The sequence below is a fragment of the Gopherus flavomarginatus genome, chromosome 3, assembly GCF_025201925.1.
Source record: "Gopherus flavomarginatus isolate rGopFla2 chromosome 3, rGopFla2.mat.asm, whole genome shotgun sequence".
In the NCBI taxonomy this organism is placed as follows: domain Eukaryota; kingdom Metazoa; phylum Chordata; order Testudines; family Testudinidae; genus Gopherus; species Gopherus flavomarginatus.
In genome coordinates, this window is record NC_066619.1 from 50,266,980 (window position 1) to 50,283,279 (window position 16,300).

A 16,300-nucleotide genomic window follows, 5' to 3' on the forward strand; every position below is an offset into this window, starting at 1 on the left:
AATAGATAACCTTAGTGGAAGGTTTTTTACTATTAAGCAGAACACTCAGAACTGCTTCTGAACCCACCATCCTTCCCCTCATCTAACCATGCAGCATACACACCATGAGGTGCAGACTGCTCAGCACTGGATGCCAAATTTGACCATGGTGCTGAGTCAGTAGGTCAAGCTAGAAGGGAAAAGATCGGGGAGGTCAAACACAGACTGAGAAGGTTGCAGAACATTGTCTTGCAATGATACAATCTGATGCAATAAATATTCATCAGTTTGAAAACAAATCTGTGGAATGAGTGGTTCGGGGGGAAAGCATACGTCAGTGCTGATCCCCAGTTCAGACAGAAGACATTGATTAAACGATCCCAGACTGAAACTCAACTGAGAACAAAAACCTTATTTTTGGTTGCAAACAGGTCATCAGTTGGAATGCCCCATTCACTGAAGATGGACGTCAGCCTGCTGCTCTTCAGAGACCACTCGTGATTTTGGGAGAAATTCCTGCTGAGGTGATCAACCAAGTTATTCTGAGCATCTGGTAAGTGAATGGTTGTGGAGATGTTTTCCCTAAAGCAAAACTGACAAAAAACATTATTGCTTCCTGACAAAGGTGGCTGCAACAAGCTCCTCCCTGGTTGTTCACATAAAACATTGTGGTGGTATTGTCAATGAGGATATGAATATCTGTGCTCTTCATCTGTGCCCAGCATCCATTGTATATGGCTTGAAGCTACAGGATGTTGATATGAAGGGAAGCTTCCTTGTCTGTCCATAAACCGTGAACCTTCAATGTCCCCAGATGTGTTCCCCAATCTGCTGTGAAGGCATCAGTAACTACGGTCCTGATTAGAGGAGGATAGGCAAAAGGAACATCTTTGCAAATATTTGATCTGATCTGTCCACCCCTCTGTAGAGACTCCTGGATGGGCAGTGGCAATGACTGACATTTCAGGAGATATACCAACTTCAACCATCCCTGAAGAGGATGAAGATGAAATCTTGCATGTTGGACCATGTACGTAAATGCGGCCATATGACCTAACAATTCCAGCATACAAGGATCAGAGTTAAAGGGTGAGAGCAAGGGACAGCCACAGGCAACGAACTGCATCAAATCTTTCTCTTGACAGAAACACCCTCGAACTTGTCTAGGAGGGCCTCAGTGAACTCTGTTTGTGTGTTGCTATTGTGGTGGCTGGCTTTCCTTTGTTCACAGACGATCGAAGAAATGTCGCAGAAATTGGACCAGACAGAAGACTAGGTCTCTGGACTTCCCCCTTACTAAACAAACATTCAGGTAAAGGAAAGACATTAATTCCTCTTTTTCTGAGATATGCTGCTACTACAGTCATATATTTGGTAAAAACACATGGAGCTGGGGACAGGCCAAAGGAAAGCACTGTGTACTGTTAATGGTGACCTGTCACTACAAATCTCAGAAACTTCCTGTGGCTTGGACAAATTGCCATGTGGAAGTAGGCATCCTGAAGATCAAGAGCAGCAAATCAGTCATGATTCTAAGTGGGGAGAACAGTAGTTAGGGTAACCATATGGAATCTCATGTATTTGATGTACTTGTTGAGATCACAGAGATTGGGGATCGGGAAATACTGTGAGTAAAATTCCTTTCCCTGATGCTACAGGGGAAACATGAAGCATGCAGACTAGACCGGTTGAAGAAGCTCCGACTCATGAGGAGTCCCTGAAAAAGGATGGGGTAGTGGGTTGGGAAGGGAAAATGAACAGAAATTGGATGGTCTAACTGACTCCCACAGTGCTTAGGACCCATTTGTCCTTGGTTACTGTTTCCCAAGCACTTTAGAAGTGAGACAACCTGTCCCCAAATGGTGGAGATATGGCTGGGGAGATAAAGTCTGGAATGCAGCTCTCAATATGCAAGTCAAAATGGCTGCTTGCTTGAAGCTGATGGAGGACAGGCTGGCTGGTTAAAATTGGACCCAAAAGGCCTCCTACTCTGTGACTTGTGCCCCTTCCTGGAGAAGTTTTGCTGCCTAGCAGGTAGAGGACTACCAGAAGTATCGCTGAGAGTGCTATTGCTGCTGTTGATGATAACCTCCATAATGACGTCTCTTTACGAATAAACCCTCAATGAAAACAAAGTAGCACAAGAGTCCTTGAGAAAATAAAAAAAACAACCACTGAAAGGTAAGTAAGTCATTTATGGTCTGCTAGACCACAGGAGCAATGCTGTAACCACAAGGCTCTTCTCATAGTTACAACTGAGGCCATAATTTTAGAAGAAGCATCTTGGCTACCAGCTGACCTTCTACAATAAATGCCTTAAACTCTTCCCTGTAGGATTCTGGCAACTTATCAGGAAAATTGGACACAGCTTCCCAATACACAGTCATATTTAGATAACAGAGCCTACTGATCCACAATGTGCATTTGTAAAGACAAAGTTGAATAACTTTTTCTTTCCATCAAATCTTAATCTTTTAGAGTATCTTCAGGCATCTCCTCTGCCATAGTCATTCATTTGCTGCCATCACAACAAGAGAATTCGGGGCTGGATGTGGGTAGAAGCACTCAAAACTCTGCACAGGGACATGATATCTTATCAGTATTCAGTCTGCTTCACTGTAAGTGGTAAAGAAGCTGGGGTATGTCACAAAGTGTTTGCACAAAAGTGCTTCATTTACAGGGAGAGCTACCCTCTCTGGGGCTGAGGACTGGACAGTTTCCACTAACTTATAATATTTTCCTGAACAAACTCTGCCTGAATGCCTAAGGCTGAAACCACTTGCCTCAGAAGATCCTGATATAATTTAAACTCCTCAGGCACTGGAGAGGAGGAATCTAGTCATCTGGTGAAGAGGAAGGGAACAGAGTCTATGGTATCTCCTGCAGCAACTCCTGCCCCTGCAACAATGGTTCAGGCTGAACCAGCTCAGAGGGGACAACCTCAGTCTGTGTTTGCAGTGTAGGTGGCTCAGGAGGAGAGACTACAAAGGGGATTGGCAAACTCACTCTGGACTGAGCCAAGGATCAGGACTTTGCAGATCCAGGAACTTCCCAATGATTCCAAGGAGGTCACTGAGGAAGACAATATGGCATTGTGGCCAATAGGAACTGGTCCAAGAGCTCTATTGTTATTGCAGGAGTGGCAGCAATCCCAGTACCGATGGTGATCCCCAGAATGTCTTGCTAACTTTCGAGGACAGTACCTTGAAGGCAAGAGAGAGGAAGTCGATGCCCTTGAGTTCAATCTTAAAGAACCCTTCAAGCAGTTTAGTGGCAACAGAGGAGCATCTCCAGGCAGGGGCAAGTAAACATCCAGCCTCATCTGAAGACCAATACGCAGATCGCATTGGTGTGACCAATGATAAAGTAGCTGGCATCTTGGGCCCTAGTGGGGGCATTGCATTCACACTCAGACATTGGTAATGAAGTCAAGGCTGGTAGTAATATTGTAGAGGTGGTCTATATTGAAACAGTTGTTGGTACTGAAGACAATGTGTGTACTGTTGAGCCCCTTGGTACCAAGGAGACCAACCTCAATCAATTAAGCAGTGCGGAAGATGGTGCCAACAATAACAACAATTCTGCAGCCATTCCAGTTAGCCACAAGGACACAGAAGAGGCCACTACAGTTGAATGCTTCTGAAGTAAGAGAGAGTCAGGAACAGAAAGGCAGAGCAAATCCTGTGCTGCCTGGTATACCAATGGCATTGAAACAGTCAGTACCAACACCAATATTGTCAGTACTGGACTCAGCAGATGCCCCATGAATAATACTGGAATTGATGGTATAGTATAGTGTGTCCAACTGATCTCGACTCAGTTCCAGAGAGCAGGTAGGGGCCCAGCCCTATCTTGGGAACCTGAGGAATCACAATGCTGGTCTGCACTCTTCTTGGAAGAAGAGGAAGAATCTCTCTGAGCTCTGTAGCCCAGTTCATCTTGAGAGTTGTTTTCCTTGGGGGATCAGAGGAAGAACAATAATCTTTCTTCATCCTGGGGGAGCAATCAGAATCTGACCATGGAACATGCCAGCTCCAAAGCTCCCTGAGGGGCCAACCGACCTGTGGAAGTCCCTGGTGCTGAAGCAGTGCTGCCTGGTCCATAAGATATTGTTTCAGATGCAAGTCTCTAAAGCAATCTTCATTCTCCTTTTGAATGACTGGCAGATGAAGCACTTTTCTTTAATATGCCATTCCTCAAGGCACAATAAACACTGAATGTTGGGTTCACTATTAGGAACAGCCATCTCACATGACAGGCAGTGTTCAAAACTAGATGACAGTATCACACCAGACTAAACCGTATCTAACTTCTACTACTTAACTAAATCCTAGGGGTACTACTAGAACTATATACACAAGAAAAGCACGGTGACAGAGAAATGCGAAACAAAATACCACACGGATACATTTTGACTCAAGCAATGGCTGGTGAGAAGGAACTGAAGGGGGGTCAGGGTTGTGCCAAAGGGCATGAGTATCATCCCATTGGGTACTGCTAGGTAAAGTTCTATGGCTTTAGTGCACTGAGTGTGTGCACTCTTAAGGGGAGACGGACAGATTAAAAAAAATAAATGAAAATTTCAATTCTGGAGAGTTGATAGCACTTGCCTGGGAAAGCTTCCTACTTGCCACAGGCTAGTACATTTTTCAAGCCTGGAAATCTACAGATTTAGTAGATCTTACTGTTCCTGCTAAATGCTTTAAACATTGTTTCTAAGGTTTGCATTGCTACAGATCCTAAGTTAAAACAGCGCACAGACAAACATAAAAAACTGCATTTTTTAAACTACAGACGAACATACTGGAGGAAATGGGGAAGGAAGGAAGAAAGAAAAAGTACATGAAAGAAGCATTTTTATAACATGAATAACTAATACGGAAAGCGTAACTAGCCAAAATAATTTCTATCATGTTTTCCCACGATAACAAAGATTGCTTCAAGTTCTATCACAGGGCAATTATTCACTGAATGATCTAAGTTTACTTCTATGCTGCAAGGCCTACCAATTGTTTAAATACTATAGTAATTCATATTGAGCTGCAAAACACTGTCCAAAAGGAAGGTTTTAAGCAGTGGTAAAAAGGAAAAGAATGCCCATGTGGTGACTTTTTAAACCACAATATGTTACATGTATGTTACATGTACTTGCAAGTATATTTCAGTCAGCAACTTAATTATTGGGATGGGATTGCCAAACGACATAAGCATTGGCTTAACTTTTGTCCTACTGAAGTCAATGATAAAACTCCTACTGACTTCAAGGAGTGCTGAATTAGGTCCAATCCCAGTTGCTTTGGAAATTCCACCTCTTGGTATCTAACTGCAGCACAAAGAGCAAGAAAGGTCAGCTTGATTTAAATAATACTATCAGAACTTAGGTACTTTCATAGGATAATTGCCTACTGTTGCTTTTGCCTTGTCACATATTTTTCCAAAGTACATTATATTTATTCTGTGATATTTCAGAATACTCACTTTATTTAATATTATATGCATCAGGTAACAGATGTAGATGGATTCATTTTGCCTTGGATAAGGATCAACTGAAGTGAGCATGATTCACTGTGGCTAAAATGTTCAAAAGCATTGACAACCCATTTTCCAAAGCGATTTAGGCCCTCAGTAGCCTTTAAATGAGATTTATGGTCCTAAGTGCCTAAATGCCATTTGAAAATGAGATGTATGCTTCTAAATCATAGCAATGCTAAATCACTCTAATGCTGAACGCAGTAACACCTTTAAAAATCTGGGCCTTAGATTCCTTTGAAAAATTTTACCCAGTGTCTTTAAAAACTGGATTCTGGCTGGTTTTTGAAAAAATCTGCATTTCAGCTAATAAAAAGAGAGGTTAATTAGAAAAGTCCATGCTATTTTTACAAATCTAATTTATAACACACTCTCTCTCATTTCAATTTATCAGTAAATTAGGGTCAGCTAGCCTGCTGATTGGCTAACATTTTGTATAGTTATAAGTCTCTATTGTAGCAAAGAATGAAAACATATAAACAAATGTTATAAGGCTTGATCCAAAGTCCACTGAAGTCAGCTGAAGTCCATTGACTTCAAAAGGCTTTGGATTAGGTCCTGGGACACTTCTTGTCTCTTAGCTATTATAAAACACTAATAATAACTGGATTAAAAGTTACCATTTTTACCTGAGGTACTGGTGGTATTTGCTGTACAATCTTTAGACAGGATACAAGAGGAACAAAGAGAACTTTTTTGTAAAGGAACAAATTGTGCTACAGAAAATAGCAAGAAAAAAGCATAGGGGTTATGAAGAAATCTGCACACTATAGGGCAGCATCTGAGATGACCTTTTGAAAATCGTAATAGAAGTGTCCTGAGCAAACTATTCACAACAACAGAAAGCCAACCCAAATTTCTGGAAACCATGTAAAATGCTATGACATTCAAAATTCATGTCAAGCTTGATCTTAACTGAATAAAAGAATAAAACCCTTAATTTGGATGTTTATTCCTGACTATGTGAAAATTTTCAGAGGATCAATTTTAATAATTAAACATGGAATACTTCTCACAATAACCTATTGCAGCAAAAGTAATTTGTCTAGATAATTGTGACCCAGTGAACCATTTACAGGCAAGTGCAAGAATATCCAAAGATCCTTAAAGTTTTCCACTAACCCTCTTTCTTCAATGTCATGTGCCATTAAAGTAATTAGTTAAATAAAGGTATTTGCCAAGGATCATACCACCAGTTCAATGTAAAAATACATCTTTGTAATATCTGAAGAGAAATAATCATATCTTTTCAATAAAGGAAATGTTTACACCACTAACAAGCAGATTTAAGTCTGAAAACAGAACACTTTGCTTCCGATTTAAAAAAGACATCCTTAAAACCAAAAGATTAGCATGAAATCATATTTTCAAAACGGTAACAACAATGGCCCATTTTCTTCTCTCCTTACATCAGATCATTATGGGAAACATCCAGTGATGCATACCAGGATGTCACTGCAGGAAATTCCCTTGCTGGGTTGCCTAACTTCCTTGCAGGGGACCTAATTTAAGGTAAACTTAGATTTTAACAAAATATTTGTTTAAATTAACAGATGTGGTGATCAATAAGTGTCTAATTACCACACCTATTAAATCTTTACATTACATTATGAAGTTAAAAGCCCAACAGATACATGCAAGGAGATGGGCAACCCATCAAGGTACTTCCTGCAGTTGGTTTCCATTGTTTTTCATAGGGTCCTTCTACAAGGGACCTGAAAATACAGAAAAATAAAATCCATTCATTATTTTAAAGTCAAGGCAATTTGTAAGAAGCATTTAGGCAAGGTAAGAATAGGTTTCATTTTAAGAATGTCTACAATTAATTATTGGGATAGCAATGTCAATTACTCCTTACACAGATTACTGCTACCTATGCACGCATGCTTCCTTTTTGCTCTTCCATGCATAACATCCAATGGAGAGGAAAAGCTGGAATGGCACTAGCCTTAAAAAAGGAGGATCTGAGTTCTTCATTAATCTTGTTGTAACAGGATTACTGACTGTCCCTTTAAGTGTAGTAGGGACTACGGGCTAGTCAACCTGTTCCATAATGTGCCCCTTTAAAGCTCCTGTGACTTTTTGAGTGGACAAATGCCTAGCAAAGGACAAAGGCAGGTGTTGGGAGAAAGGAATATAGTCCCTGTGGGAACAATTAATGCTTGGTGAAAACCCAGGGTACTGTTTCTTTAAGGACCCAGAACCAGAAGCCTTGTAGTGCACATAGGGCAAGGCTCCCCTCCTTCCCAGAGCTCCTCCTGGTTGGTTGGGAGAAAGGGCAGCATATATGCTACCTTCTCTCTAATAACAGGACATACACCATCAGGGGAAGGATGACTGCCTGCTGACCGGTCCCAGCCCAGGGAGGCAGGGACTAAGTAAGGAGGGGCCAGCTTGGAAAAGCTGCTTGAAGGCTGCAGTTGGCCTGTATCAGCACAGCCACAACAAAAGGGCTATGGAACTCCTCAACCCAAGAGAGAAAGCCTATTTGAATCAACACAGTCCCAACAAGGACGGCTGTGGGACTCCTGACCCTAGGAGGAGACGTTTTCTTGAACTGTAGCATGGGCCCTTGGGAGAGAGGGGTGGGGCTCTGGGACTGCAGAACCAGGAAGAAGAGTTAGACTTGTGGGGCTAACAAAGAGTTTTATACTCTGTAAAAGAGGTAATGAATCATATTCCACAGAAGGGGGATCTTGTTCTCAGTACTTAGGTCTGGTAGTCAATCATTGCAGAGAACACAAGAAACTGGGGGCAGGGTGTCTATAAGGCCATCTCAGGCCACAATAGGGTGCTCTGGAGGCAGTGATCCAGTTACAATGACCTAAAAGAAACAAGGGGGAACATCCTTTCCTATGAAGAGAGACAAGTGAGGGAGTAGGAAGAGCCCCATACATGATTTGGATTGTAACCCAGGGAAAAAGTAGCACCCAGTAACAGTAGGTGGATTATAGAGGAAATAGGAAGAGCTGTGCACTGTGCTAGCAAAAAATTGACTCTGTCTTCAGTTTATTCAGATGCTTAAAGAATGAACACAGCTACTTATAGTAATCCACATTCTAACGCACTGTATCCTACTGTACATATAAATGAGAGATATGTTTCAAAACTCTCTCACTGCAATTCTCTCTAATGCAAATCCCTTCCAATAGTAAAACAACAAAACATAAACCCCAAAGAAGATTTTTATAATAAACACTTAGGATTTATAATACAATTTCTAGTATCAAATATTTTACCTAATGAGGCTGAGGATGTCAATGAAGCTGAAGAAGATGAATCAAGAGAAGTGGCAAAGGGTAGATCCCATGCCAGGAGGTCATTGTTCCCCTTCCTACTGTAACAGTTAAAATTGGAAAATAAATACAAAGAATACATATTTATAACAACCACCAAAGTATTGAAGTGACTTGTGTGTTGTAATCAGTCTAATGAGAACCTCCCTGCCACATAAAAACATTCTGTTGGACAAATGTAGGTCAAAGGGCTGGTTCACACACAGACTTTCAACAAAAGAAAGAAATCTTTTAAATTTACACTTTGTTATTTCGGTGCAAATTTGTCCTATTTCCTTTTTCAACAAAATATGTTAATTAAAACTAGGGTTGTCGATTAATCGCACTTAACTCAAAAAAATTAACTGTGATTAAAAGATTAATCGCAATTAATTGCACTGTTAAACAATAGAATACCTATTGACATTTATTAAGTATTTTTGGATGTTTTTCTACATTTTCAAATATATTGAGTTCTATTACAACACAGAATACAAAGTGTACAGTGCTCACTTTATATTATTTTTTATTACAAATATTTGCACTGTAAAAATGATAAACAAAAAATAGTATTTCAATTCACCTCATACAAGTACTGTAGTACAATCTCTATCGTGAAAGTGTAACTTAACTACAGTCAAAAACAAAACAACGTAAAACTTTAGAGCCTACAAATCTATTCAGTCCTACTTTGTGTTCAGCCAATTGCTAAGACAAACAAGTTTGTTTACATTTATGGGCAATACTGCTGACTGCTTCTTATTTACAATGTCACCTGAACGTGAGAACAGGCGTTCATATGGCACTTTTATAGCTGGCGTTGCAAGGTATTTATAAGCCAGATATGCTAAACTTTCATTTGCCCCTTCGTGCTTTGGCCCCCACTCCAGAGGACATGCTTCCATGTTTGATGAGGCTTGTTAAAAAATAATGCATTAACTAAATTGGTGATTGAACTACCTGGGGGAGAACTGTATGTCTCCTGTTCTATTTTACCCGCATTCTGCCATATATGTCATGTTATAGCAGTCTTGGATGATGATCCAGCACAGGTTCGTTTTAAGAACTCTTTCACAGTGGATTTGGCAAAACGCAAAGAAGGTACCAATGTGAGATTTCTATGCACAGATACAGCACTCGACCCAAGGTTTAAGAATCTGAAGTGCCTTCTGAAATCTGAGAGGGACAAGATGTGGACATTGCGTTCAGATGTCTTAAAAAGAGCAACACTCCGATGCGGAAACTACAGACCCTGAACCACCAAAAAAGAAAATCAACCTTCTGCTGACTCAGATTATGAAAATGAACATGCATCTTTAGCATAAATATCTTGCATAAATATCTTTAAATATCTTTAGGGTAAATATCTTGCGATGCTGGCTACAACAGTGCCATGCGAACACCTGTTCTCACTTTCAGGTGACATTGTAAACAAGACGTTGGCAGCATTATCTCCTCCAAATTGTAACCAAACCTGTTTGTCTGAACAACTGACTGAAGTAGGACTGATTGGACTTGCAGGTTCTAAAGTTTTACACTGTTTTATTTTTGAACGCCCTTATTTTTTGTACACAATTCTACATTTGTAAGTTCAACTTTCATGATAAAGAGATTGCACTACAGTACTTGTATTAGGTGAATTGAAATATACTATTCCTTTTGTTTTTTACAGTGTAAATATTTGTAATAAAAAATATAAAGTGAGTAATGTATGCTCTGTATTCTGTGTTGTAATTAAAATCAATATATTTGAAAATGTAGAAAACATACAAAAATATTTAAATAAATGGTATTCTATTATTGTTTAACAGTGGAATTAATTTTTTTAATCGCTTGACAGCCCTAATTAAAACTGATCAGTAAAATTTGTATGTGAACCAGCCCAAATCTTGACCCTATCAAACTTGCATTCCTTAAAAGTTATGGTAGCTTCTAGATTAATTTAGAATGTTAACCGATTTCTATTACTTTTAATAATTGTAATATAAAATAAAATTTTATATTTATAACTAAAATAATTATTTGAGACAATCACAATGAAGAAAATGAACAGGTGGAAAAAAGGAATGCCCATGAAGGGAAGAGTATAGGATAAAATCCCCAGTTTTTAAATAAAGAATTTTGAGTAAGTTCTTACCTCTTAGGAATCACTAGTTATCCAGGCTAAACTGGATAGCCAAGTTTAGCAATGGATTTCTCAATCCTGTATCAAACCAAACCCCCCACAAAAATGGAATTCAATGTAAAGCCTACATTTTAAATTGGAACTTACTCATTAGATGGAGCAGAATGCTTTGATTTTGTTAACTCTTCACCTAATTAAAAAAAAACAAACCTTTTATGACAAATGAAAGCCATGAAATTTGGTTAACAAAATCATTCAGCTTCATGATAAAACACAATCTGGACTGATAATAGCTGCAATGAAAATAATTCAGAAGGAAATGGAAAGGATGAAATTAGTGTTATTTATGCAATGTTATGAGTCAGCTCCTTCTAAAATACTTCCTAAAATATGCTTAACATACAAAAATGAAGGATGATTTTTGTCAGAAAGTCTTGGTCCTTTGAAAATGTGTCTTTATGGGACATAACATAGGTCAACTTCACACTTTTGCAGTTTTAAGTCCCTACTGCAGCAGAAAAACACATTCATTTTTAGCAGATGTTACTGGTCATTTAAGTTTTCCAGGAAAAGCGGATTCAAGTGTGAACATGAGACACTTCAAAACAAACATTTTAATTCTTCAGCGTCTAGAAGACTAACAAGATAATACTAGTAAAAGGCTAGTTGCTATTTCCTGAAGCAAATACTACTCTGCCCCAAAATAAGGGCCATGTAATTTGCATTTTCTTTCAAAAGCTAATACTAATTAGCTATCATTGAACAGTATTATCATGCAGCATTTCAAATTTATTTTCTGACTACTTCACATCATGGCCTTCTTTGAGGTAATCTACACTGTGTACATGTCAGTGGAGGAATTGAACTCCTCAAAATGCATGGGAGTCTGATCTCACATCTTTATTAAACAGCACTCTAAAAAACAACTCCTTTCTGACGGACTGGAATCACCGCTATCATGGCTTCACCCAACCTTTCCTCCGTTGACTGGGATTCTCTATTTTAAGAGTGAACTCTCACTGCTCCAGCCAGAATCCATCAAGGGAACAGCAGCTGCCACTCTTCCATGGCTGCTCAGTCAGTGCTTAGCCTGGTCTGCCTCCTCACTCACCAGGACTCCATCCTCTAAGTCCCTGCTCCTGCTGAGACTCAACAGTGTGGCTGGGAGTACACTTTTTGATCACGGGATGGACAAACTGCTGTTTTTTATGGAGTGGGAGAACAAAACATGGGATGAAGGAGAAAGTTTGACAAGAGAATAAGAGGAGGTTTTGGTTTGGGGATTTGGGACACTAAAATGGTTCTGGGGTTGGTGAAAGAGGAAGAATGTTATTTTAGGAGGTCCATGAGCTAGAGTACTCAGTACACAGGACTGACAATAGAATGTTTTCAATGATGGCCCCTTCGCTCTGGAACTTATTCCACGTCATTGATCACAAACAGCACAAATCTATTAAACTTTGCAGGATGCTAGACTTCTGGGGAGAGCTAGGAAAGTAGATGCAATAAGATCTTTGAGTGGACCACAATCACTGCTTTGAAACACTGGCTGGTAATGTCCATTTAACATTTTTTTCTTCAAGTTTTAATACATCTGTTGGGTGGTTATTTTTTGTAAATTTATTTTTTATTAATTTTTAAGGTAATAATTGGAGATATACCAATCTCCTAGAACTGGAAAGGACCTTGAAAGGTCATTGAGTCCAGCCCTCTGCCTTCACTAGCAGGACCGAGTACTGATTTTGCTGCAGATCCCTAGGTAGCCCCCTCAAGGATTGAACTCACAACCCTGGGTTTAGCAGGCCACTGCTCAAACCACTGAGCTATCCCTCTCCCCGGCAACAAGAGCTGATGACAGGCATTTTTCTTGTATTTAAAATTCAAAAATAAAAATTGATCATAATCAAGAAATTAAATTTTCATGCTAAATATAAAGATTTTGATAAGAAAAATACCAAGTATACCCTAATAGTTAAAGTTAGCACTTACTAGGTGAATTCCTGTTCATTTGCGCCTAAAATAGAAATGAAAAGTAATACAAATAAACATTTTTTATTAACCATCTACTAGAGAACAAAAGGCACAAGTATTATTTAGCACGTACCCCCTCCATTCATCAGTTTATTTTCAGTGCTGGGGAGACAGTGTAAAGCTCGGGGAGGGCACAGAACATGAGCAGCTCCAGGAGAGCATAAGGCAAGCAGGAGAGGAGAACAGGGAACACTGGCAGAAGGTAAGGTGGCAGGAAAGGCTATTTGGAGTTTGAAGGTGGGAGTTGAAGCAAGGAAATTAACATGGAGGCTTGGGAAAAAAGAGTGAGCTGAGTTGGCAGCATTTCAGCAGTTGGCAGCTGAGGGAGAGATAGGGGTGAGTGGAGAACAGTCTAAGAGCAACTGCTCCTACAAAGCTAGGGTTTGCAGCACTCCATGAATACAGTAAAAGTCAGCTAGCTGACATGACAGCAGTTCTGGTGCACCTTGAAAGAGTAAGTCTATATGTACAGCTGCATGTAGAGCACATATACTGCACACCCAGACAGCATCGGTATAAATAGCAGTGGTAGAGGGTGAGGTCTGGCTTGGGTGAATAGAGTTGAGAAAGTGCTCTGCATGTCTGAACCCCTTCAGTATATACCCTGCATGGTTCTCTATTCACCAAAGAAGTGCCTCCCACTATTTTTAGTTGTGTAGCGTCCTCCTACCAGAGCCTTGTATTGGCATGTGTAGCTACATGTGTAGTGCCTGTACTTTACATAATGCCGTAAGTGTAAACACAGACATACTGTGTATTGGAACCAAGGGGATATGGAACACATATAAACATGTTCTTAGGTATAGAAAGCTAAAAAGAAATAGTATTGAAATATTTTTTTAAAAAGTATACAGAATGACAGAAATGTAGAGCTTGAGAACTCTGCTGCTGAAGAGGAGGGGGGTGTGGTGGCCTGAGACTGCCCCAGCAGGGGCCGGTGTACCTGGCACAAGGGCTGCCTGAGCTGCCCCCAAGCCAGGTGCACTGGTCACTGCAGAAGTCACTGAGGGTCATGGAATCCTTGACCTCTGACACAAACTTGCAGCCTTAACTATAACCCCAGATCTTTGCCAAAAATATTACCACTTAGCTAGTTATCCCCCCTTTTGTAGTAGTGCATTTGATTTTTAAATTTCCAAGTGAAGTACTTTGCACTTATCTTTACTGAATTTCATCTTGTTGAATTCAGATCAGTTCTTCAATCTGTCAAGGTAATTCTGAATTCTAATTCTGTCCTCCAAAGTGCATGCAATCCCTCTCCCAGCTTGGTGTCATTAACAAATTTATAAGCACACACTACTCCATTATCCAAGTCATTAATGAAAATATTGAATAGTACAGGACCCAGATTGATCTGTGTAAGACCCCACTAGATATGCCCTTCCAGTTTGACAGCTAACCATTGATAACTACTCTTTGAGTACAGTATTTCAACTGATTATGCATCAACCTTACAGTCAAGATGAATTTACTATATTTCCCTAGTTTTCTTATGAGAATGTCTTGTGGGATTGTGTCAAAAGTCTTATCAAAATCAAGATATGTTACATCTATTGCTTCCCCACATCCACTACGCCAGTAAACCTGTCAAAGAAGGAAAATTGGATTGGATTGGCATGATTTGTTATTGATAAATCCATTCTGGCTAGTCCTTATAATCCTATTATCCTTTACGCACTTATAAACTGATTGTTTAATAATTTGTTCCAGTATCTTTCCAGGTATTAAAGTTAGGTTGACTGGCCAATGATTCCCTGGGTCCTCTTTATTCCTCTTTTTAAAGACACGTAACTATGCTTGCCCTTCTCCAGTCCTCTGGGACCTCAACTATTCTGCATGAGTTCCAAAAGATAATTGCTAATAGTTCTGAGATTGCTTTAGCTAGTTCCTTAAGTACAATTTCATTGTATTTACTGCAAGTCTACTGATACTTGAATCAAAATGTGATAAAATACTTTGTATTGCTATAGTGCTGTGTATATTATTATTTTATACTTATTTTCATGGGTGAACTCGGTCTTGGGGAGGTTAGCCCCTGGTCCGGCCTGCACCTTCTGCCCAACGCCCTGCACTCCCATAGAAGCACAGAGGGCCCCCCACCAGCACGCCAGGTGAGCAGCATAGTGCTCCTGGAGTACCAGGAAGGTGGCACAGCCCATCCCCACCTCCTTCAACCCTGGAGCGCCAGGTGTTGTGCCCTGGAGCGCTGTCTGGGAAGTGCACCTCCCCCAGCCTCAGAACGCCAGGTGCTGAAGACTCCGTACTCCAACCCCCATTAGTCCCAGGGTGGGGAGAAGAGCCCCCTCCGCCCCCAGCATAGCGCTGGGAAGCAGGAAAGGGACTGGGGGTGGAGCGTGGGTGGGGCCACGCAAGACTGTTTGAGGAGACTCAGCTTCCCCTGCCTTTGATACTCGCCACCCACGCTTATTTTACAGAATGGATAAATTAAATGAGTTTCACAAGATCACACAGCAAGCGTTCGATAGATCCAGGAAAAGAATTTAGATCACTAGTCAGTCTTGTGCTTTAACCATCAGAACTTGCTTCCTCTCTTAAACAAGAATAATTTCATTTTTAGTTTAAAAATGGTTAAAAAAGATTCTGTACTTACAGGACTGTGTCTCTAGTATCAGTATGCGGAAGAAAAAGGGGAAAACATGATTAATATACCTATATAATAAGACTGCAGGACTGACATCCTGCCTTTGTGTCATTCTGAAGCCTACAGTGTCTACGGAGTCAGCATGAAGCAATGGAAACAGCTAGAAGCATGGTTGACTGCTCTTTTTGGTTAAAATATCACCAGATTCAATCATCACTGGGCTCTGTGGTTTTTTACAATCCAGTTTTTAAGTTCTTAGCCATTTTTAGTTTTTTTCCCCACGTTATGAATTGCATGGGTATGCCAGCACAGACTTTCACCTAGTTTTTTAAAAATAAGAATGTATGTCAAATATTTGCTTTAATGTATACGCCTTTCTATTCTAACCTTCATTCTGCGCTGATATCACTTATAAGGTTCAACCGTAATGTTAATCCTAAATACAAAAGGATCACTCTAATATCTTAAGGAATAAAACACAGCAATCTGCAATGTAAAGTTATATATATCCCTAGTCTATCTTAGGGTTTTCTATAGTACTCATCCCCTTATCTTCGAAGCACTTACAATCCAATACAAATCTCATCCGTTAAAAAGAATCCCCAGCACATCGCAATTTAAACCCAAAACATGGATCCCAGAATAGAGAGGTTATATCTGTAGGGGGCTTGGGGAGAAGATAATAGTTACTATTTTCCTTTCATTTGTTAAGGTTGTCCCCTGGAACACATCTCACACCTGGAACTAACATCAATCCCA

The 16,300-nt window shown here is 40.0% G+C and overlaps 1 protein-coding gene across 6 annotated transcripts in view; it reads right to left on the reverse strand.

Annotated features, from left to right (window-relative positions):
- The window catches only part of FCHO2 (FCH and mu domain containing endocytic adaptor 2), a 228,201-nt gene that overhangs the window by 36,376 nt on the left and 175,525 nt on the right, over positions 1–16,300 (reverse strand). For 2 of the 6 annotated variants that reach the window (XM_050945256.1, XM_050945261.1), the window contains exons 14-18: positions 15,551–15,562; positions 12,898–12,922; positions 11,056–11,098; positions 8,748–8,845; positions 6,138–6,224 (exon numbers count right to left, since the gene is read on the reverse strand). In XM_050945256.1, the coding sequence (XP_050801213.1) occupies positions 6,138–6,224; positions 8,748–8,845; positions 11,056–11,098; positions 12,898–12,922; positions 15,551–15,562 (265 nt within the window). The remainder of the gene's footprint in view (positions 1–6,137; positions 6,225–8,747; positions 8,846–11,055; positions 11,099–12,897; positions 12,923–15,550; positions 15,563–16,300) is intronic. The other 4 variants (XM_050945258.1, XM_050945259.1, XM_050945257.1 and 1 more) reach the window with 4 other exon arrangements.